The sequence below is a fragment of the Conger conger genome, chromosome 1 (assembly GCF_963514075.1).
Source record: "Conger conger chromosome 1, fConCon1.1, whole genome shotgun sequence".
NCBI classification, from domain to species: domain Eukaryota; kingdom Metazoa; phylum Chordata; class Actinopteri; order Anguilliformes; family Congridae; genus Conger; species Conger conger.
In genome coordinates this window covers 76,917,590-76,940,295 of record NC_083760.1, presented here as the reverse complement: position 1 = coordinate 76,940,295, position 22,706 = coordinate 76,917,590, and the positions used below count along the sequence as shown (strand labels likewise).

General features: G+C 42.5%; 1 protein-coding gene and 1 long non-coding RNA gene across 3 annotated transcripts; both read left to right on the top strand.

The window, feature by feature from the left end:
* The first annotated feature begins 644 nt into the window (after positions 1–644).
* Positions 645–16,157, top strand: ca14 (carbonic anhydrase XIV). Of its 2 annotated transcripts, XM_061258406.1 has the most exons (12): positions 645–998; positions 1,315–1,335; positions 4,262–4,441; positions 5,153–5,298; positions 7,722–7,817; positions 7,906–7,972; positions 8,415–8,572; positions 11,748–11,874; positions 13,689–13,712; positions 13,867–13,951; positions 14,381–14,434; positions 15,310–16,157. In XM_061258406.1, exons 1-12 carry the CDS (start codon positions 911–913, stop codon positions 15,404–15,406), a joined length of 1,143 nt encoding a protein of 380 aa, XP_061114390.1. In that variant the 5' UTR covers positions 645–910; the 3' UTR covers positions 15,407–16,157. The 2 variants fall into 2 exon arrangements, with proteins under 2 accessions (XP_061114390.1, XP_061114399.1); XM_061258415.1 differs by lacking the exon at positions 14,381–14,434.
* A 2,296-nt stretch (positions 16,158–18,453) lies between these two features.
* On the top strand, positions 18,454–20,023 carry LOC133110534 (uncharacterized). The gene is made up of 2 exons (XR_009704859.1): positions 18,454–18,560; positions 18,742–20,023. It is a non-coding gene; the product is annotated as an uncharacterized LOC133110534 (long non-coding RNA).
* Positions 20,024–22,706: the final 2,683 nt, after the last annotated feature.

Genomic DNA, 22,706 nt, shown 5'->3' with positions numbered 1-22,706 from the left:
GTATCATGACAAAGTTCAAATGAATCTCTGTCCGTTTCAACACACCTCCCTTTCTCTAGTTCTTTTTAATTCCACCCCCTCCCGCTCTCTGAAACAGTCTAGTTCATTATGGAGAGATTAGAGAGATCTCACTGTCAGCTGAATGAATTGGCAACAGATAAATGCAAAATTACACAGTGAGGCGTGAGCACATGCACACACACACAGGCACACACCCATGCACGCTTGCACGAGTGCACACACACACACATGCACACACACACACACACACAAACAAATGCCCCGGCATACACACGCACACATTCACACACTTGCAAAAGCACCCCCCCCCCCTCCCCCCTCACCCTCTCACACACACACAAACACACACACACACGCCCATACACACACACACACACACACACACACACACAGCGCAATCCAATACTTTCAGTATCCAATACATTGTACAGAAATATACCTCTTATTACAAATTTACAATCACAATCCTGGTTAACCCTACCCACAACACCCTGTGCCTCATTCTTTATTACCCTTCCACCCTTCACATTCTTACCCCCCCCCCCACTCCCTCCCCCCCCCACCATGCTTTCTCTGTCCCTGCTCCCCCTGCCTCCCTCTCTCTCTCACCCCTCAGTGTTGAATCAGACGTGTTTTTCAGTGAACAGGACTGGACTGTGGTTCTCGCTGACTGGGTCATTTAGCAATTCTCTCTTTTTCTGTCTCCTCCTTTTTCTGTTGTTCCGAGTTAAACTTGCTATCATTAATGCCCGAAAGATCGGCGTCATCATCGTCACCAACATAACTCTAACAATAACTTCAGCGCACATAGGAGCTCTGAGCGTGTGATCGGTTGAGTTTGTGCATCCAGCTATCTGTCAGACCACAGACTGCTTCTACATCTCTTTGCATGGACAAATATAAGATCATGGAGTCTTTTGGGATAGAGATGATTTTTCTGATTTTTTTTGGCCAATGGACAAGTTGTGCATGTGCAGGTAAGGGAATTATTATTATTATTATTTTTATTACTATTATTATTATTATTATTATTAGTAGTAGTAGTAGTAGTAGTAGTAGTAGTAATAGTAGTAGTAGTAGCAGTAGCAGTAGTAGTCAAAGCAATAATTGTAACAGAATATTATATAATATATAATATATTGTATCAATGTTTTTATAACCATTGCTATTACTTTTGGATTATGAAAATATAATTGGAAGACTGTTTTATATGTCCATAAAAAAAAACTTGGATACATTAATATTAAAATTCTGGCAAGCTTGATTTAATCGGTTTCTCTGTCATATTTGCAGGTACTCACTGGACCTACACCGGTAAGGCTGAAAATACAGAAACTCTAATGCCGTCTGAAATGATTTTAGAACAAGTGCTTTGAGTTGATATCATAGTAGATCTCAGATGAAATAATTCAGGATGAAAAACTTTGCCTAGCTTAACTCAAAAATCCTCAAAAAGTTTTTCAATATTATTTTCCCAATATCTTAATTTGCCTATAAAACAATGCTGTTTCTATTAATCTGCTCCCGTACGTTTCTCTGTTACCATTCACATATAACCATGGTAATCAGGATCTGCCTGAATAGCCATCCATCAATATTGCAACATTTACCAAGGAGGTCATTGTTTCACCATGGCCTCTCTCTTTATCTTGACAACAACCATCCAGTCACCTCCTCAATGGTGCCTCCATTTGACAGTCACCATTCAACGTCTGTAGCCACCAGAGCACAGTTCTATATTCCTCATTCACACCATCTCCACGCAGTCTCTCTTTATCCCATCTCCTCTCCATTCTCCTCCTCTCCCTTCCTCTCCTCTCGCCGCCTCTCCCCTCTGTGCTGGCATTCTCTCCCTCTCTGTCTGTTGTCTGTTACTTCCAGTTGGCCGATCTGTTATCTTGGCATCAGAGAAACAGTCAAACTGAGAAAGAGAAAGAGAGAGAGAGAGTGAGAGAGAGAGAGGAGAGAGGGGGGAGGAGGAGGGAGGGAAAGGTAGAGTAATGATAACGGTTGGAGGAGAGGGAGAAGGACAGCAGCAGGTGCATGATGGGAGTTGTAGGCAGAAGGTATCAGGGGAAGAGGACAGAGTAGCTTTAGGGGTGCTGACTACACTTCTCTGTACATGTCCTGTAAAGCAGCAAAGATCTCAAAGTATGTACAGCAAAGTCACTCTGCATATCGTGAGATGGATATATTGCGTATTATGCAAAATTGAGCACTTATACTCAACATTACAAAATTCACACTGTTGTAATGAATTGCTTACCCATTTTGCCCAAGTATATACTCTATAATGCCAGTTTGCATGCATCATAATAATGCATCATAATTAGTGTGCATGTGTATATATTTGGGACAGCACGAGAAAGTGTGAAAGATGGTGAAGGGTGGCAGTGTGAGTGTGTGTGCCCCACTGTTGTCAATGGCGATTTCCATGACAACAGCATAGCTATGGGACAAAGACCCCCCCCCCCCTTATTTTTTTGGTGTGTGGGGGGGGGGGGGGGGGTGAGGGGGTGAATATTGGCTGAGGGGAGAGCACAAAACTTCTTGTTGTGGATGGAGATTGAGTAGGCCCCTTTTAATCCCAACAGATTGGGGCTGAACAGTGCCCTGTTTAAAGGAAACTTGGATCAACAAGTGGGAATGCGCTTTTGCAATTCAAACCTTTTCAAATGGGAGAACATCAGCCACAGAGAACATTTGGTTCAAACCGTTTGTGCTCACAGAATTTAAACTGAAGATAACTAGCACATAATAATACAATATTATCACTTTATCCATCCTTATTGATCACTAAACAAGAGGGAGAGTGTGTAGGAAAATGTCGGGCTATGGTCTATTCGATATTGATAGTATAAAATTAAACGCTTTACAAATTATTGTGGAGCTAATTAGAAAAGGGTTCTGGGTTTGGTGTTCTGGGGGCTCATGGCAGGCTCATGAAGGTGCTTTCTGAACCGGAGCCAGTAATTCATGCCCATCACAGGTAGAATGACGCAACAAAGCCGTGTATTTCACCTGAACATTCAAACCTGTCAGTCAGTCTTCAACAGACTCCGGATTCCTCATTCATCCTTTTCTCTCCATCCCTGCTGTCTGTATCCTATCTGTCACTGCTCTCGATAGCTTCTCACTCTCTCCCATCCCTTCATTTTTCATCAACCCTCCCACCTTCTCTTTCTTTTCTCCCCCTTTCTTCTCTCCAGTCCAATTAGAGTGGGGAATGTTTGTGTGTGTGTCGCTACATCAGTTATGCATGACTGGACTCTGACACTGTCAAATGCTCTCTGTTTTTCTTTATGACATACACTCAGTGAGCACTTTATGCGGTAGACCTGTACACCAGCTTGTCAGTGCAAATATTTAATCAGCCAATCATGTGGCAGCAACTAAATGCATAAATGTATATAGACGTGGTCAAGAGGTTCAGCTGTTTTTCAGACCAAAGTGACTTTGACCGTGGAATGATTGTTGGTGCCAGTTTGATGCGCAACAGTCTGATACACAACAGTCTCTAGAGTTTGCAGAGAATGGAGTGAAAAACAAAAAACATCCAGTGAGCAGCAGTTCTGTTGGCAGAAAGGCGTTGTTAATGAGAGATGTCAGAGAAAAAGGGCCAGACTTGTCAAAGCGGACAGGAAGGCGACAGTAACACAAATAACCACACATTACAACAGTGGTATGCAGAAGAGCATCTCTGAACACACAATGCGTCAAGCCTCTAAGTGGATAGGCTACAGCCACAGAATAAGTCTAAAAAATAAGTCTGATAAATATCTAATAAAGTACTCACTATGTGTATATTCGTTTCTGATGGCAGTGGCATGAGCAGATTTGCCAGTCTTTGTGGTTCTCCCCATTAGCATCCGTCTCTGCTCACTCCTGCGTGCCTTCAATGGGAATGTCTAGTCTGTCTCTGAACATGTGTGAAGGGCTGCACATACACACATTTATGAACATGGCTACAGTAGGTGATGGAGCATGCACAATAGACACTATGACACATTGATATTCACTAAGTAAATTCCCTACAAAGCCTGGCTAGACAGGAGAGACAGTGAGCAAATAAGGCCATGCCATTGTCTCAGGACAAATGGTGAGTTTAAACACGGTTTTCATAAATAATTACCCACAGAATTTAAATGTATTGACATATCTTTTTAATACTTAGTTAAACAAGCATTAAATAAAGAGCGTTTAAGAATAATTTATCTCTGTCTCCCCCCTTCTCTCTCAGGTTCTGTAGGTCAATCCCACTGGTCAGAATACTTCCCTGAATGTGGGGGAACTAAGCAATCTCCCATCGACGTGAAAACCAGCCAGGCCAAGTACGACCCGTCCCTGCCCCCTGTGAGACCCCTAGGCTACAGGCAGCTGGGACAAGAGCCTTTCACTCTCACCAACAATGGGCACACAGGTGACACGCTTTGATTCTGCCTCTCTCGTCACCGTTATACTTTCAGACGCGGCTGACCTTCTGGCCATGTCTCGCCAGTGTGTCTGCATGAAAAATATCATTAGACTACACTGCATCATTACTACACTGACCAATATCATTACCCTGCATACAATGCTTAAGTCCATCCACACCAAGAACGATAACTATAATGATAACTATACATTTGTCTTTTTAAAAATGATTACATTATATTACATTACATTACATTAATGGAATTTGCCAGAACGCTCTTATCCAGAGTGACGTACAGTTGGTTAGACTAAGCAGGAGACAATTCTCCCCTGGAGCAATGCACGGGTTAAGGGCCTTGCTCAAGGGCCCAACGGCTGTTATTGTGGTTACACTGGGGATTAAACCACTGACATTGCGGGTCCCAGTCATATACCTTAACCACTACGCTACAGGCCACCCTACTGCAGTGACAAACAATATTGTTGGGAGCACTTTCAGGGTTTCACACGCACAATGGCAGATGACATATCCGAGAGACTGCTGACAGAAGGTTATTGTTCAGCAGTGTGGATGCTCACATCGTTATGGTTATAGTTATCTTTATAGTTATTCATAGTTCTCGGTGTTGATGGCCCTTTAACCAGGGTGGAGAAACCCTGGTCTGCTGTGCAGCATGCAGACTGAGGTGCTCTCTCTCTCTCTCTCTCTCTGTTTTAGTGGAGATGTCACTGCCGGGGTGGATGGGGCTGGGAGGCCTGCCCTGGCAGTTTACCGCGGTGCAGCTGCACCTTCACTGGGGCAGCCGCGGGGGCCTGGGAGGCGGTAGTGAGCACACCATCGACGGACACGGCTACGCAGCTGAGGTGAGAAGTGTGCACGCAGTGTCTCACGCAGGTATGACCACACCGAACTTCACCTGCACAGAGACACAGGTATAATCACTCACTGAACTCCACCTCCACAGAGACACAGGTATAATCACTCACTGAACTCCACCTGCACAGAGACACAGGTATAATCACTCACTGAACTCCACCTGCACAGAGACACAGGTAAAATCACTCACTGAACTCCAACTGCACAGAGACACAGGTAAAATCACTCACTGAACTCCACCTGCACGGAGACACAGGTATAATCACTCACTGAACTCCACCTGCACGGAGACACAGGTATAATCACTCACTGAACTCCACCTGCACGGAGACACAGGTATAATCACTCACTGAACTTCACCTGCACAGAGATACAGGTATAATCACTCACTGAACTCCACCTGCACAGAGACACAGGTATAGAACTTGGGTATAGAACGTGGGACTAGGATCCTCGCCTATAATCAAGATTAGATACTGAAAGCTTTCCTATACCTGCACTAAGGAAGGGATTGAATACACCGGACCAATCAGAAAAAACTGTGAAGCCAACTGACAAATTAAAATGATATGGATATAAATAACTTCAAATTAAAGGTGACAGTGTGTACTTTCATCTCATTTGTTTCATTTCAAATCAAATGTGCTGCAGTACACAGCAAAAATAACAGAAATTATACCATTTATGGACACTTATGGATTGCACTGTATAAAGACAACTGAAGGTATAGATGGACATTCATGAATATACACGAAAACTTAATAAACACACCATAAACTATGGGGTGACATGACTCAGACAAGAGCAGTAAGAGCGGTCATCTGGCAGTCGGAGGGTTGCCGATTCGATCCCCCGCCCAGGCTGTGTCGAAGTGTCCCTGAGCAAGACACCTAACCCCCAAATGCTCCTGACGAGCTGGTCGTGCCTGGCATGGCAGCAAATCGCCGTTGGTGTGTGAGTGAATGTGTGAATGAGTGAATGAGAAGCATCAATTGTACAGAGCTTTGGATAAAGGCGCTACATAAATGCCAACCATTTACCATTTACCATTTACATACACACATACACATATACTCACATGCACACAGGTACACACACACACACACACACACACACACGCATGGTGCATTGCAGATTCAGATGTTCCAGCTCTTCTTGGTGCTTGACTCCATCCTGGCACACTGAGTCCCACTGAGTCCCTGTCCCACTCTCCACAGGGGAGGCAGGGCCATGACTTCATGCCCACTGCCCATCTGTGCATCTGGGAAGACAGGAGAGCTTTGACAAAAGAGGAAAGGAGGGAGATTATGAAAGGAAGAGAGGAATGGATATATATGTCATATTAAGGAGAAACATTTTTTAAGGATGAGAGTAAGCAGAAATGGCCCTTGGGCCGCGGTGGCCCTAAATAAGAATGGGTTGGTCCCAAAATGCTCAAACATAAAATAAACAAAAATATCTAATTTTGTGGCCCTGCGGTGGTTGTGCCCCTAAAATGAGTGCATAGAGAGTGAGTGTATGCCAGCAGCTGGATCTGAGAGGTGGGTGGAGTGGGGTGAAGAACGTTATAGCGGAGAACGGGGGGGATGAAAAGAGGCAGAGAGAGGAGAGGAAAGCGCAGGGGAGAGATTGAGAGAGAGCTGAAAAGGCGCATCGCTTGGAACGCAGATCATTAAGTGGCACGGGATGGCAAGGCTGTGAGACAGGAGAACAGCAGGACAGCAGAAAAAGAGTTGCAGGTTGATTGTAGAAAAAAATAACTGGCCTCCCACTCAAACTCCTCTCCATCTGTTCAGTAAGAGCAATGCCAAATGACGCTGCACCTGGGACAGATAGAGGGATGGAAACACACTTAGTGACAGAGGGAGAAAGAGACAGAAGGGAAAAATAAAAGACAAAAGCATATACTGAAGAAAGGAGAGATATAAATGATCTCAACCAATTGCTACCTTTCTTTCCCTTTCTTACTCTTGTCTTTTTCTTTTTTGACTTCGCTCTCTACTTCACCCTGTACTTCTCCATCTGACTGTGCCCCCTTTCTCTTTCTCTCTCAGTGTGAGAATTTAACAAGTCAGCATATTTTTCAGCTCTCTCCCTCTCCCCCCATAAGTTGCCAAAATAAACCGTATGAACTAGCAGAATTCATTCAAACTCAGTCAGAGGGATTTTCAGAAGATTAGATGGTACACACATGCGCGCGCACACACACACACACACACACACACACACACGTGCATGCACGCACACAAAAACGTTCTCCCGCTTGCATATACCATCCACACATTTTCTTTGTCTTTCTCTCAGTACCTCCCTTACATACACAGAAAGAAATACACATGGGCCAATACACACTACATTTACTTTAAGGACTTTTAGGACACAGACTAAGACCTGCTTTTGTTCCTTCCAGCTCCATGTGGTCCACTATAACTCAGAGATCTACAGCAACATATCCACAGCCATGAGGCAGAGAGAGGGACTGGCTGTCCTAGGAGTGCTGATTGAGGTGCCTTCCTGTCATTTCAGAATTAGCGTACTGTTATAGCCATGAATTTTTGATTTTACTATTTCCTGACAAAGCTGTTGTCATCTAGACAGGTGAAGATACAAACCCCGCCTACCAGAACATCATCAATCATCTGGAGAACATCAAACATGCAGGTGAAATGGGTTTGCCACAATGTCAGGCTATGCATTAATCAACAAACGTGTCAGTCAGTCAATGTTTCTATTTATAGGTTTATACATGATGGATGAGTAAATTAGCATCCGGTGGAAGCCTCCTTCATTATAATTACCAGGGTTTTCCCGCAATTATGTTTCTCATGCTTTCCCGGGGGGGGGGGGGTTTTGTCTGTTTGTATTGCTGCTGAAAGTTCATTGTAAGTTCAGTTCAGTTGTTCAGGGTCCTGCTTCACAAAGCAGGATTACTGAGTAAAGCTCGGACCAGCTCTTTTCACTCCGGTCAAAGTTCCAGATTCGGGAGGTTCTCCGGGTTTTACTCAAAGTTACCCAGCGGACTCGGGGACTCAAAGACATGGCACCCGCAGCGCGTCACGTGACAGTGCGCTGCAGAGCTGTGTTGATGTGCGGTCTCCTACAGGCCAGAGGACCTCCATCCCGGCCTTCGATGTCCAGTCTCTGCTCCCACTCAGTCTGGAGCGCTACTTCCGCTACAACGGCTCCCTGACCACTCCCCCCTGCTACCAGAGCGTGCTGTGGACCGTGTTCGCCGAGAGAGTCTCCGTGTCTCACGTGCAGGTGAGGGGGGTAGGGCACCCCAGCCATTCGCATCTGAAGTAGGGTCACACAGCGGGCAAATTACGTTCACTTTTACATTTACCCTTAAATAGCATACCTTGCATGGTAGCCAGTCACTGTGAGTGTGTGTGTGTGTGTGTGTGTGTGTGTGTGAATGACAGGCATCAATTCCATTTACCATTTATTTGAATAAAATACAGATAAAATATCACATGGATATTCTGTCATTGTGCAATGCAATGACAGTTTTTGGCCTAGAGTGCCGCTTTGCATGCTGGGTTTCCCTCCAGATGAGCTCATTTAATGCACTGGATTGATCTTTGATTGAACTGAATATTTATCAGACTTTGACATCATCTGACAGTAATACGCCTCACGTCAGCGTTCCCAAACCAGCGTGCCGTGTCAGGCAGGCTCAGGTGTGTCAGTGAGAATTCCTTTTAAAAGAAATGAAAAGCTCAGATAAATAAAAACGAACAAAACCCATTAGCAAAAGCCAAAATAAAATGGATATTTAAGACCTACTACTAGCGTGTCCCATCGGCATCAGTAAGTCACTCACTTTTGAGAGTGGTGAGCATGAGATTCTGTTCATTTGGAAAGTGAGCCATGGTAGGAAAAAGGATGAGAAACGCTGCTTTAAGTCTTCTGTGGGAGAAAGAGTGTCTTATCATATGCTTGACTGTACTCTGGTAAATCAATAGCACAGGTTATAAATGCTGATATGTACATAGCTACACATTCCAAACTGGGAGAAAAAAGGGGAAAAACCATGAAACTAGTACCTGAAACAGCAATATAAAACAGATGAAAGCAAAGATATTTTTCAAATATTTTAATCTGGACCTTTTCTATACATTAGACAATAAAGATGAATCATTTGAAAAATCTGTTGTTCAGTAAATGAATTCCAATGCAATAAAGTACTCTTATTGGTTTATTTATTAATGACTTACAGTCAGCTCCAGAATTATTGGCAGCCCTGACTGGCAATGCAGAAAAAATACTTTAAGAAAATAAACAATACAGTGGGAGCAATAATGATTTGATCCCTTGCTGATTTTGTAGGTTTGCCCACTTACAAAGAATGGAACTGTGTAGAATTTTAATCATAGGTACATTTTAACATTGAGAGACAGAATATCACAAAATAATCCACAATAACATCATATACATTTTATAAATTTAATATCATATTTTCACATTAAATAAGTATTTGATCCATAGAACAATAGGACTTAATACTTGGTGGAGAAACCTTTGTTGGCAAGCACAGAGGTCAGATGTTTGTTGTAGTTTTTCACCAGGTTTGCACAGATCTTGGGAGGGATTTTTGTCCACTCCTCTTTGCAGATCCTCTCCAAATCCTTAAGGTTCCGAGGCTGTAGCGTGGCAACTCGAAGCTTCAGCTCTCTCCACAGATTTCCGATGGGATTTAGGTCTGGAGACTGGCTAGGCCACTCCAGGACCTCAATATGCTTCTTTTTGAGCCACTCTTTTGTTGCCTTGGCCATATGTTTTGGGTCATTGTCATGTTGGAAGACCCATCCACGACCCATTTTCAGTGCTCTCACTGAGGGAAGGAGGTTGTCGCCCAAAATTTCCTGGTACATGGCCCATTCATCCTCCCCTCGATAAGGTGAAGTCGTCTTGTCCCCTTAGCTGAGAAACACCCCCAAAGCATAAGGTTTCCACCTCCATGCTTCACAGTGGGGATGGTGTTCTTGGGGTTGTACTCAGCATTTCTCTTCCTCCAAACACGGCAAAATAGCTCTATTTTGGTCTCATCTGACCACAGCACCTTCTCCCAAGCCTCCTCTGGATCATCTAGGTGTTCTTTGGCAAACTTCAGACGGGCCAGTACATGTGCCTTCTTCAGCAGAGGAACCTTGCGCGCGCAGCAGGATTTTAATCCTTCGCGGTGTAGTGTGTTACTGATGGTTCTCTTCGTGACTGTGGTCCCAACTGCCTTCAGGTCATAAACAAGCTCCTCCTGTGTAGTACTGGGCTGATCCCTGACCTTTCTCATGATCATTGATATCCCACGAGGCGAGATCTTGCGTGGAGCTCCAGACCAAGGGAGATTGGCGGTGACTTTATGTTTCTTCCATTTTCTAATAATTGCTCCAACAGTTGTTAACTTCTCACCAAGCTGCTTGCTTATTTTCTTGTAGCCAATCCCAGCCTTGTGCAGGTCTACAATTGTGTCCCTGATGTCCTTAGACAGCTCCTTTGTCTTGGCCATGGTGGAAACGTTGGAATCTGATTGATTGTGTGGACAGGTGTCTTTTATACAGCTACATAATGATGTAACGAGTTGACACAGGTGTTTTGGGTAATAAGTTGAGATTTGGAGTGCTTCTTAATGGAAAACTAACTGGTCTGTTGGAGCCAGAATTATTGCTGATTGGTAGGGGATCAAATTCTTATTTCATGCAAAAATACGATAATAAATTTATGAAATTTATATGATGTTGTTATTGTGGATTATTTTGTGATATTCTGTCTCTCAATGTTAAAATGTTCCATTCTTTGTAAGTGGGCAAACCTACAAAATCAGCAAGGGATCAAATAATTATTGCTCCGACTGTATGATTACTGAGATAAATAATATGTGAAAGATACTGTACTTCATTAATGTTTCAATGGACCCAACCAAAATCAAACATTCATTTAATAAAAAAACAGATTTCACCAAAATCAAGGTGCCGTAATTATGGGTTCTGTGGAAACAGAGTCTATGTTCTGCACTGGCTCAATTTCAGGAGCCAGTCCTCCATCCAATCAAAAACCTGGGGGGAGAACTGAAGAAGGCAGTTCATAAGTGCAAACCCAAGACCGTGAAGGATCATGTAAGGGTCTGCATAGGAGGTCCATTAGTTTAGATTATCTGATATCATATTGTTTATTTTTTGAAGTATTTTTGTCCATTGCCAGTCAGGGGTGCCAATAATCCTGGAGCCCAAGTTTTTGGAACATCTTAATGTGGTCCCAGGGGCAGATATTGGGCGAGATATTGAATCCACACCCTGCAGATACTTAGCTTTGACCAACACTGATACTCTAACATTCCTGCATATTAACCTTCCAGGACCCCCATCTCTACTCCCACCCCCACCTCCACCCCCACTCTTTCTCTCTTTCTCTCGTTCTCTCTCTCTCTGTCTCTCCTCAGCTGAGGAAGCTGGAAACCGCCCTGTTCTCTGGTCACGCTGAAGAGTCACAATCTCTCCCACTTCAGGACAACTACCGCAACCCACAGCCCCTAAATCGCAGGACGGTCCTGGCCTCCTTCCCCTCAGGTCTGTGCCCTGCAGAACTTTACAGCCTGAATTCTGCTAAACTGTGCGCCATTATTATCCTCCTCTGAGTACAGGTGTGCGCGTCTATTTAACAGTCAACTACATCCAATCCCTTTTCCACTGGAGCACTGCTGTGTCTTTATTATTATATCATATTTTACAATATAGATCCATGAATTGCCATTAGCTAATGTAGTTAAATAACTACTACTGAGAAGTTAATCTGTACAGCACTGTTAATATATGTTTACCCCATTAATTCATTTACCCCAAACAACTACATTAGTTATTGCCAATTCATAATGGAATTAAAAAGTCAGTTAATGTATTTGTTAATGGTTAACTAATTATAAGTTCATCCTATGGTTTGCTAATGTATAAATATCATGGAACAATAATATGTTAGTTAGTTGTTAACAAGGCGCGGCACGGATGGTGCAGTGGGTAGCACTGCCGCCTCACAGCAAGGAGGTCCTGGGTTCGAATCCCCGTCTGCCGGGGCCTCTCTGTGCGGAGTTTGCATGTTCTCCCCGTGTTTGTGTGGGTTTCCTCTGGGTACTCTGGTTTCCTCCCACAGTCCAAAGATATGCAGGTTAGGCTGATTGGAGAGTCTAAATTGTCCGTAGGTATGAGCGTGTGAGTGAATGGTGTGTGTGCCCTGCGATGGACTGGCGACCTGTCCAGGGTGTATTCCTGCCTTTCGCCCAATGTATGCTGGGATAGGCTCCAGCCCCCCTGCGACCCTGTTCAGGATAAGCGGGTTCAGATAATGGATGGATGGATGTTAACAAATGCATTGAAAACGAATGAAAAGTTAATTTCATGCTTAATTAATGTATTTGTCCATCATTAATTATTGTTAACAACTACAATAGGTAATGCCAATTCATGAACTTTAATGTAAAGTGTGACCATTTATTATTTATTATTCAATCTGAAGACATGCAGGTAAGCCTACTAGCCTACTAGGGGGCGGGGGAGGGTGTCCACTGGGCATTGTGTGCTCGGCCAACCTACCCTATTTAAATAAAAGTTCATTATTCATTATTGTCTATTAAATTAAGATGAAGAAATGATGACGCCTGTTGTGGAATGCGTAGATGAGAAAGCGCTGGAGAACACTGCCTGAGTTCTGTACCCCATCGCAGCCCCGAGAGGTTGTGCTGTTATAACTAATAACGGCGGTATTGTAGTGCACAGCAGAGAAATGTGCACACTGGGGTCCGTTAGGTCAGGAGGGAGGGGAATGGAGAGAAAATAACAAGCGGGACAAGGGTTAGAGAGAGAAAGAGAGAGGGAGAGGGGGAGAGAGAGGGAGAGACAGAGCTATTTGTTTGCTAGTTCACTGATTAGTGTTTGCAAAATCCTTTCACAAACACTGTCCCCATTGTTGCCACACAAGCCTCAGAAAGAGTGAATGAGAGAATTATTGAATGTTGTCGCAGGACTGTTTTAAGATGAAAGGATTGTGGTTTGAGAAACTAAAACTTTGGCATAACGCTTCATTGGACATACAGTACTGAGCTTTTATAATCCAGATTTACATGCCGCTTTGACGTCATACATAAGTGCCTGTTGCACCAAGCCGCACATTTGGCTACACAGGTAAAATTTTCATATGCTAAATTTATTCTGGTTTTCATGTCATAATTTATAAGTCAGATTTATTGTTGCCTAGTTGTTAATGCGGCCTTCAGAAGTTATCAACTCCACTACATCAACAATAATCATACCTAATGCACAAGAATACAATACTAAATATTGAGTTCATGGAACTGTTGCTCACTAAATCATTTTTTTCTTACAAATTACAGATACTGTCACAACGTATTCTGTTGGTAAGTAGTTGATAGATTACATTAATCCAATAATGGTAAGCATGTATTATCAATCTGCCTTCTCCTGTTTGTGTCTAGGTAAAACAATAAACTTGCATCATTATTGTCTCTCTCTCCCTCTCTCACTCTTTGTGCTTGTGTGTGTGTGTCACAGGAGAGGTGTGTGCCATGGTGATTGGAACATTGTGCGGTTGCGTAGGTCTTGCAGTGATCATACACTTTGTTATAAAAACCATACGGTACGTGACTGTGTTTGCTGATTATATATGTTGTAATAATCCCATTAATATGTACATTGTTCTTGAATACTGTAGCTATACAATATAATGACTGATGAAACATGCCTAGCTATTAACAGCATAAAATTATAGTTCAGCATTTACATTTTTACTTTACGTTGCCATGTGTATGTCCCTCCAAAATCTTTCTCTTTTCAAGATTTTCTTTATATCTCTCCTGTCTCACATCCTCGATTTCCCACAATTTTCTGCTCTCCTTATCTCTCTTTTTTAAGTCCATTCCCTCTGATATATGCCAATGATAAGGAAACGGAATCATACAGTCACCCAATCAATGTCTCTATGTCATGTTGTTTGCTGTGTTGATCACTTGATTCTGTCAGTACCTGGCTTCTGGTCACATGATTCTGTGTCTTGATCGAACGACAGCTCCACCTCTAGTTGGGATGTCCTGCCCAGCGTGAGACCGACATCTTTGCCCAGGTCACCCTCAAATTATTAACCTCTTGAAAAAATCCCTCTAACCCACCCCCTAGCTTCAGAAATACAGACCCCGCACCATTACAGTGCACTTCAGATACTAATATCACATTCTTTTCCAGAGAATCTTAATCTAGATCTATAATCTTATAATCACAAATTATTGTCTCATAGTCTAATTCATTATTTCCCCACCAGTAGTTCACTATGAAGAATTCCCTTAGCAATCTCTTCTCTCTTTTTATAACAAGCAATTTTTCAGTTTGCACACAGAATATTGATTTTTCTACCCTGTTTTTTCTCCTACTCCTACATTACCCCACTCATTATTTTATATACATTTTAATTTCATTTATTGTCCATCATTCCAGCACAGTCTCTATGTTGTTCTTAACTGTTGTGTTTGATAATCTTCAGTCATGATGTATATTTAGGTGTAGTTAATTTACAGGGCCTACATGTAAACCAAGCACAGGCCACTGGTTGTCATGTATGGCATCTATATGATTACACATTCAAATTTAAACCGAAAATTAACATTAATTATTTACAATTAAATGAATTAGTCTTGCACAGTGTTAGTATCACTTGCTGTCGGGCCTGCAAGAAAAACACAAATTGTTTTTCTAAAGCTGTCCTGTTACATGACCCCATAAATAGCATCATCATGTATATCACTTTTCTACATTAAACTATAGTAAGCCCTTCTGTTTAAAAAATGCTCTTAATTATCTTTTTAATAAGTGCTCGTATTATGATATGTGTAACAAACAGACCATTTACACCATTTATTTGGATAGTATGTCAGACACAAAATAGAAATAAAAGCTTATGAAAATGAAATGAATGTGAATTGTAATAGCTACTATAAATTACAGATCCAAAGAAACTGAAAAGGAGCCAAAACAGGATGTGGTCTTCAAAACGACCTCTGACCCAGAAAAGGAAGAGGCAGCCCCTCAGCCTGAACCTTGACCCCTCACTGATCCCCAAGAAGCTCAGTATCTACTTCCTGGTTGAGTGCATGGACTTTTTGCATGATCAGATCTCTGTTCATCTATCTCGTATCACTGAATCACTGCTGGATCACCTTCTCAAGGTTAAGCCCATCCTCCTCCCTTCCCCCGCCTGTTTATTTACTCTGTTTGCCCACTCCTCGATTGACCTTTCCTAAGCCCCTCCCACTCTAGCAACCGCCCTCAAAACATTCCTTCAAGATGGCTAAATGAGTATATGAAATCTGTCCTTTAACTGACCCGCTATCTGTAAACAGAATTGGGTCTCTTTGGAGATGTTGTCGGTGATTCAGTTGGTGATGAGGTTTCCCACATAACATTAGTCTAGCCGAATCCACTCGGGATAACATGTGTTACTATTCTAGTCCCTCAGGCACATCAATTCACCGTTTGGAATGATACAAATCTGTTTGCTTATCTCTATAATTGCAATTCATCAACGAGATGGGCGCCAAACTGTACTGAAGTTGTGGGCTCGCAAAGATGCTGTGATTGGACATTCAGTGGCAAAGGGGCGGGGCTTAAGATTGCTCAATTGGGTGTGCCCCTCCCCCACCTATTTTCAATAGTAGGCATGCATTGCTAGTATCAAGTATCAAGGGTAGGATGGGAGGTGTTTGTGTGTGTCTGTGTGTGGGCGCATGTGTCTATTTGAGCTGAATTGTATATATTATATATTTGCATCATAATAAACAAGTTCTTTGACTTCAGTCTTTCGTTCTGTGATTTTTTAAACCAGTGTTAATGTGTGTTTTGTTTTTAGACCAGTGTTAATGTGGGGTGTTTTTTAGACCAGGATTAATGTGGGGTCTTTTTTAGACCAGTGTTAATGTAGGTACTTTTTTAGACCAGTGTTAATGTGGGGTCTTTTTTAGACTAGTGTTAATGTGGGGTCTTTTTTAGACTAGTGTTACTGTGGGGTCTTTTTTAGACTACTGTCAATGTGGGGTCTTTTTAGACCAGTGTTAATATGGGGTCTTTTTTTAGATCAGTGTTAATGTAGGTACCTTTTTAGACCAGTATTACTGTGGAGTCTTATTTAGAGCAGTGTTAATGTGGGGTGTTTTTTAGACCAATGTTAATGTGGGGTGTTTTTTAGACCAGTGTTAATGTGGGGTGTTTTTTAGACCAGTGAACACCGGTGAACACATCCCAGGCTTTGACTGGTTTGATACTGGAGTTCTGACCAACACTGCCGCCATCTGGCTTGCTTTTGTAATTACATGCACACAAAGAAACATCAGGAGTAATGGTTTGAAGCACTGCTCCAAGACTGACATTTATATAAAATGTTTGAAGAATACTGAAGAATGTCCTCTTAAGCGTGCCATCATCTGATATATATATCAGCATTATGCCACTCATTCAGTCCATTTAAGAAATGTTGAATGTGTACCTGCCCAGTTATGGATTCTGTGAATTATTTTGTAGCTTTCAAACAACTTGCCAAATTCTTTGTGTGACTCTGCAAGTGCAGCTGATGTCGAATGTTTTAATATTAACTTGTTTCTAATAGTACATGATGTGTTCATACTTATTACACATCATGTACTATACTAATAATACTTATTCGTTTTTTTTACAATCGCTTTGGCACTAATCTCCCAAATTTCTGCACAATTTTCTAAACCTTAGACACAACCAATCAAAATGGTAAGCACTTGTAACACAGCCTGTCCAACTCTTCAAAACATGCATTGTGCATTCATATCTTTGAAAAAATCTTGCACTTCCAAACTCATTGGTTCAAATACCAAATAGTAAATATTATAGAAAAATTTGTTAGTAGTAGTTAGATGCATTGTAATGAATGAAAAGAGAGTATTTCAATTGCAATGTGTGTATTTCCTTTTGAAATGTGAATACTTTGATGTTAAGTTGTGTCATTGTGAACAAGTGATTTGGTTCAGAGAACAAATTATTTTTGGTTTATGTATACTGTATCCAAGTGTTAGAGTTTAGAGTTTTAAAAAACTGTAATACTGGTCTTAAGTGCCAAGAAAACTAAATTTATGATATTCACAATGGCTCACCCACAGCCAATGGATCATGATCATATTTTCACCTTAAAGGGAGCAGCCATAGAAAAGGGCTCATCCTAGAAGTATCTTGGCTAGTGGTTGGATGAAAAGCTACCTTTTAAGATGCATATTGGAAACCTCATAAAGAAACTTAAAACGTTCTTTCACAACAAACAATGCTTTTCTTTTGAGGCTAGAAAGAAAATTGTTCAAGCTACATTCTAGAAATTCTACATTGTTGTAATTGACTATGGTGACATAACGTATATACATGCTGTCTTCTCCCTGCTGAAGAAACTAGACAGTGTTTACCATGTTTCTCTGCGCTTCATCACTAATGCCAAATGGCTTACTCACCACTGGAGCTTCTATATCAAATGGTATGATGGATCTCTCTGCATTCACGAAGGAAATCACTCACGTACATCTTTATTAAAAAGGCCATCCCAGGGAAGCTTCCCCTGTACCTCTGTGGCCTCATTTTCTTTGCCTCTCATGGCTCCCATACTACGTCCACTAGATGGCTACTTCTAAAAATTAGTACTCACTGAACGAGGAAAGACAGCTTTCTCTCACTTTGCACTTCTGGCACGGTATGTAATACCTTGCCCACTTAGATACCCTGGTTTCACTCGGCAAATTTACATCTTTGTTGCAGAACCCCTTGCAGGAAGAGTGTTGTTATTTTCTGTAGATTGGGTCCCCATTGAAAAACTACTGATCATGCACTCTGTGTTTTTTGTGTTTTTTTGTGAAGTACTGTATATTTTCTTGCTGCTGCTGTCTTGGCCAGGTCTCCCTTGAAAAAGAGATCTCGCATGTCAATGGGTTAAATAAAGGATAAATCAAAATAATTTACATAACTTATCCAGAGTATCAGTAGTGGACACACACATGCACATACACAGATACACACACACCACACGCACACGCACACAGACACAGACACAGACACACACACACACACACACACACCACACACAGACACAGACACACACACACACACACACCACATACACACAGACACCACACACAGAACTGAAACATGCATTTCAGCTCAAACAGCCAAGGGCATTGCCGCCTCTCTGAAAGGTATGCTCATTTTACTTTTTCAAGGCTACTTTGGTGAATGGCTTGCATTTCAATCAAAGAGTAACACAGTTTTGTAGTCAGTGAGAATTGTATAATTTGCTTGATATTTAAATGTTTTAATATTTTAAATTCAGAGCCTGCATGTTTGGGTGCGGTGCTGAACTGCTGTATTCCTCCCCAGGAGACTGCACTGTCAGGCAGGATGAAGTTCACTGTTATCCCAGCGGCCAGCCTCTTCCTGGCACTGGCCACTGGTGCTATAGATCCCAACTTCCAGCCCTGCATGCCTTCAGCCCGCACGGATGCCTACAACACCTTCCTGCATAGGCACGTCCATTCAGTGCCCCCAGAGAGAGATGAGATGGACGCCTGGACGGCTTTTTTAAAAAACAACAACTTCTGCAACAGACCGGTCCAGTCGTTCTTCCCTTACGACGACATGCGTCGAGTCGTCGATGTGTGCGCGCGCACGGGGGGAAAGATTCACCTTCGCAATCTGTGCATCAGCAAAGGGAACTTCTCCTTCATTACGCTGACAGTCCAAAATGAGACGTGTGCCATAAAACGTATAGAACGCGAGTCGAAGCACATAATTCTCGCCTGTGAAGAAATCAAAAATACGTGCCAGCCTGTCCACTACCAGAAAAATCCTGAAAACTACGCGCCCAAAGACAGCGCTCCCGACTGCCCCGGCGCTGCCTCACACTCGGCGATAAGAGCAGCAAAGACTTTGGTGTTTTTACTGGTTTTCCTATGTCCTGCGCTGCTGTAGCTGTGTGCTCACGTTCATAAATCTATTTCTGCTATGATCATTAAACTGCACTGAAAAACGAAGAGATTGAATCCAATGCCTTTTATAATGCTAACCGCATACCCACAAAGGATCTTGTTGTGGAGTTGGGGACCAAATAACTAAACCCCACTGAGTGAGAGTAATTCAGGCCTTTCAGTAAAATAAAAAAGGATGAGATAATTGTAACTATTGTTATTGCTGAAGTTGTGTCAACATTAAATACATATGTATGCACATTACATGTTCAAATGTAGGTGAAGTGGGCTGTGCCTTGTTATTCTGACTCTTTTCACATCTGTGGACACAGAGGAAGTGTAAGTGAAGGTGCACAAGACCTTCTAAAGCTGTTCCTTTTTGGCTGTTGGATATGCTTGGTTTAAGATTTCTGTCATTTCATTGCATGCTGTTCATTGGTCAAATACATTTTTATATTAGTTTTTATATTGTGTGTAATCTGTCATATTGGTTTTACGCCTTACTTTAATTGTTTCTGTTTCTTTTGTGTGGTTTAGCTAGTGAATGCTTTGCATGCGTTGAGTGCAGTTATCAATCACTTTTTCATCAAGCACCATTTTCCTGTGACTGAGAAATGTTGTCACCATTCAACTCTGGCACCATGCCACAGTCATCATGCACATTAATAAAATAAAATTTCTGGGTTTTGCTATTACATGGACATGTTGTGTAATTTCTGAAACTGTTCAATATTCTTTTGTATTCAAAATACCACACTCAGAAATTAAGTGACAGTTGGGTTAAATGTTTGTTCTTCAAGGATTTCCAATATGTACCTTGAAAGTACAGTAATGTTCTCTTTGGGTACAATTTAGTTTGTCTTCCAAGCAAAAAAGGTACAAATTAATTATATATTGCTGGCTAAGGGTACAATTTTATTCACCATAGGCAGACTCTGGAGAATGTCACTCCTCAGACATGTCTACATTCGGTTTACTGTGACACACAAGGACATACAGCACAGGTCTGACCTGGGCGACCACCTGGCCAGCTGGTGTGGAAGGTGTGTTTTCGAACGGGAAGTTTGGTCAAAAGGAGAGCGTGTGAGGAACTGAAGACTAGCAGGCTCTTTCCTGTACCAGAATAGATACAGTCTCAGAAAACTGCAATAGAAACAGGCTACTGATGCTCTGTTGTATGAGGAAACTGCAGATTGTACAGAGGAGAGAGAAATGTACTGACAGTAAAGAAAGTACCATGGCAGGGAATCCCTAGCTACATATACGGGGGAACAGAGGAGTATTATGTGAAACTCGTGAGCTATATATTACCCTATGTAGCTTCATCTTTCAAATTATTCCATTCATGTTTAGCAGTACTGAACAGTGTGTTACATACTGATTGTAATCATCTGAAATTGTTTGGCTTGTTGTGGTTCATGTAAATGAGCAATAAACATGTCAATGAACCACAACCATTTCGATGACCGCAGTAAAGAACGTGTCATAGCAGATATTTTCACCTCTGTCTGCTTTGGGAGAGGGAGGAGTGTTATGTCAAACACTCAATGCATTGCCAGGGCAGTCTAGTTTTTTTTTAATTTAATTTTTTTGGCTTGTGGTGCACATCAATGAATGAATCTGTGGCCCGAGACATCAAGATTTGTGCACAACGGGTAATTAATAACAAGGCATATGTGCACAAACCTGTTACACACTTGTCATCTTCCAGCACCACCAAGAAACTGCAAGTCTCCTCCTGCCCCAATGGTCTGTAATGGAGCTGAAGAAGAGGAAGAATGATTCAGCAAGAAAAGGATAAATAAAGTACAGACCCATCAGCTGAATTCATTAAAAAGAACTTGACTGACTGGTTTAAGTCCGTTGAAACCGAACCCAGTGAACATGCAGGGACTCAGACGACTGCACCTGTCCCTCAAGGTGAGCAAGAGAACCACAGAAACCACTGAATTAAATAATAATACCAGCGTGTACTTTCTTTTCACCAGCAGGTGGAGCAAATTAACAACCTCATGTGGCAACCTCCTATCCGCTGGTCCAGAGAAATTCAAGGTCACATAGGATTGTCCTTACACAGAACCATGGGGACAGTGGCACAGGCATGAACAAATTGATATATTTTTTTCCATCGGCATTGGTCTGTTGTTCCACCCGCTGTTTGCCCCTCCGTACTCCCCCCCCCCCGCACCCTCTCCATGTGTCACTATTGTACTGCAAGGTACAGGAATGTGCTCCCCTTCTTTCTTAGCATTCCTCTTCATTTCTAAGCCCTTCTCAATCTCCTTCTTTAAGATTCAGTTCATATGTTTCAAAGTTTCTTACACACATGAAATTACCTGACCTCTCGGCCAATGCATGCTGAACCCAAACCCCCATACTGCCACCGGGAATAAGCGGCTTAGATAATGGACGGATGGATGGATCATTGGATTACATTAAGTTAGCGGGATACTCTTAAGAGTGACTTACAATCTTGGAGAACCTGAAGTGCATTCACCGGATTAATATGAGAACTGGTACCAGGTCAGGCTAACATTCCAGACCAGAGAGTGACGATGCGACATCGCGAAAGCACTAACGAAAATTAACAATTCGATCCAAGAAGCACAAGTTCCCCGTATATATAACCCCCCCCCCCCCCCCCCCGTATATATGGACTACATCCATATCAAGCCCAAACAATAAACCCTAAAATACAGCATAACCTGAATGAGTACAAAAGGTGAGAGTAATACAGGGCGGGGACAGGAAGGAAAACCAGATGCAGCCCGGAGAGAACCGGCTTCGGTCTGCATCACAAGGTAACCGATCATCCCACGCTTCCGTTCCTCCATTGTGAGGCGTGCGCAGGACGGAGAGAACGGTGAGGTCTGGCTGGTTATGAGGAGGTACGGTGGAGCTCTTTCATTCACGGTGCAGAAGGCTGGCAGTACCAAAAGCTTTTATGAGCTGCAGCAGGCTCTCAGTGCCGTAAGGTCACTGTGAGAATGGGCTGTCTGCCTTTGCGTGCTGTGCCTCTAAAATAAGCACAGGCTGGATAGCACCGTCCCTCACTGAGAGAAGGCCCCAGTTCAGGGATTCCCCTGTGGATGTTCTCCACGTGTCCGCGTGGGCTTCCTCCGGGTACTCCGGTTTCCTCCCACAATCCAAAGACTTAGGGGTTAGGTTAGGGGGCATTAAGAGGGTGTTGCTGTAAAGGAGCATGCATGCTCAGTCAACCTACACTGGATAAATATAGGTTATTAATGATACATGATTAGTAGGCTGAACCTACTAAGTGTGCCCGTCTGTCGATTTTCTTCAATCATTTCCTCATCGAGCATAGCATGCTACACGTGCACTTTCAGCCAGTTTATGAGCCTGCCATGCTGATCAACT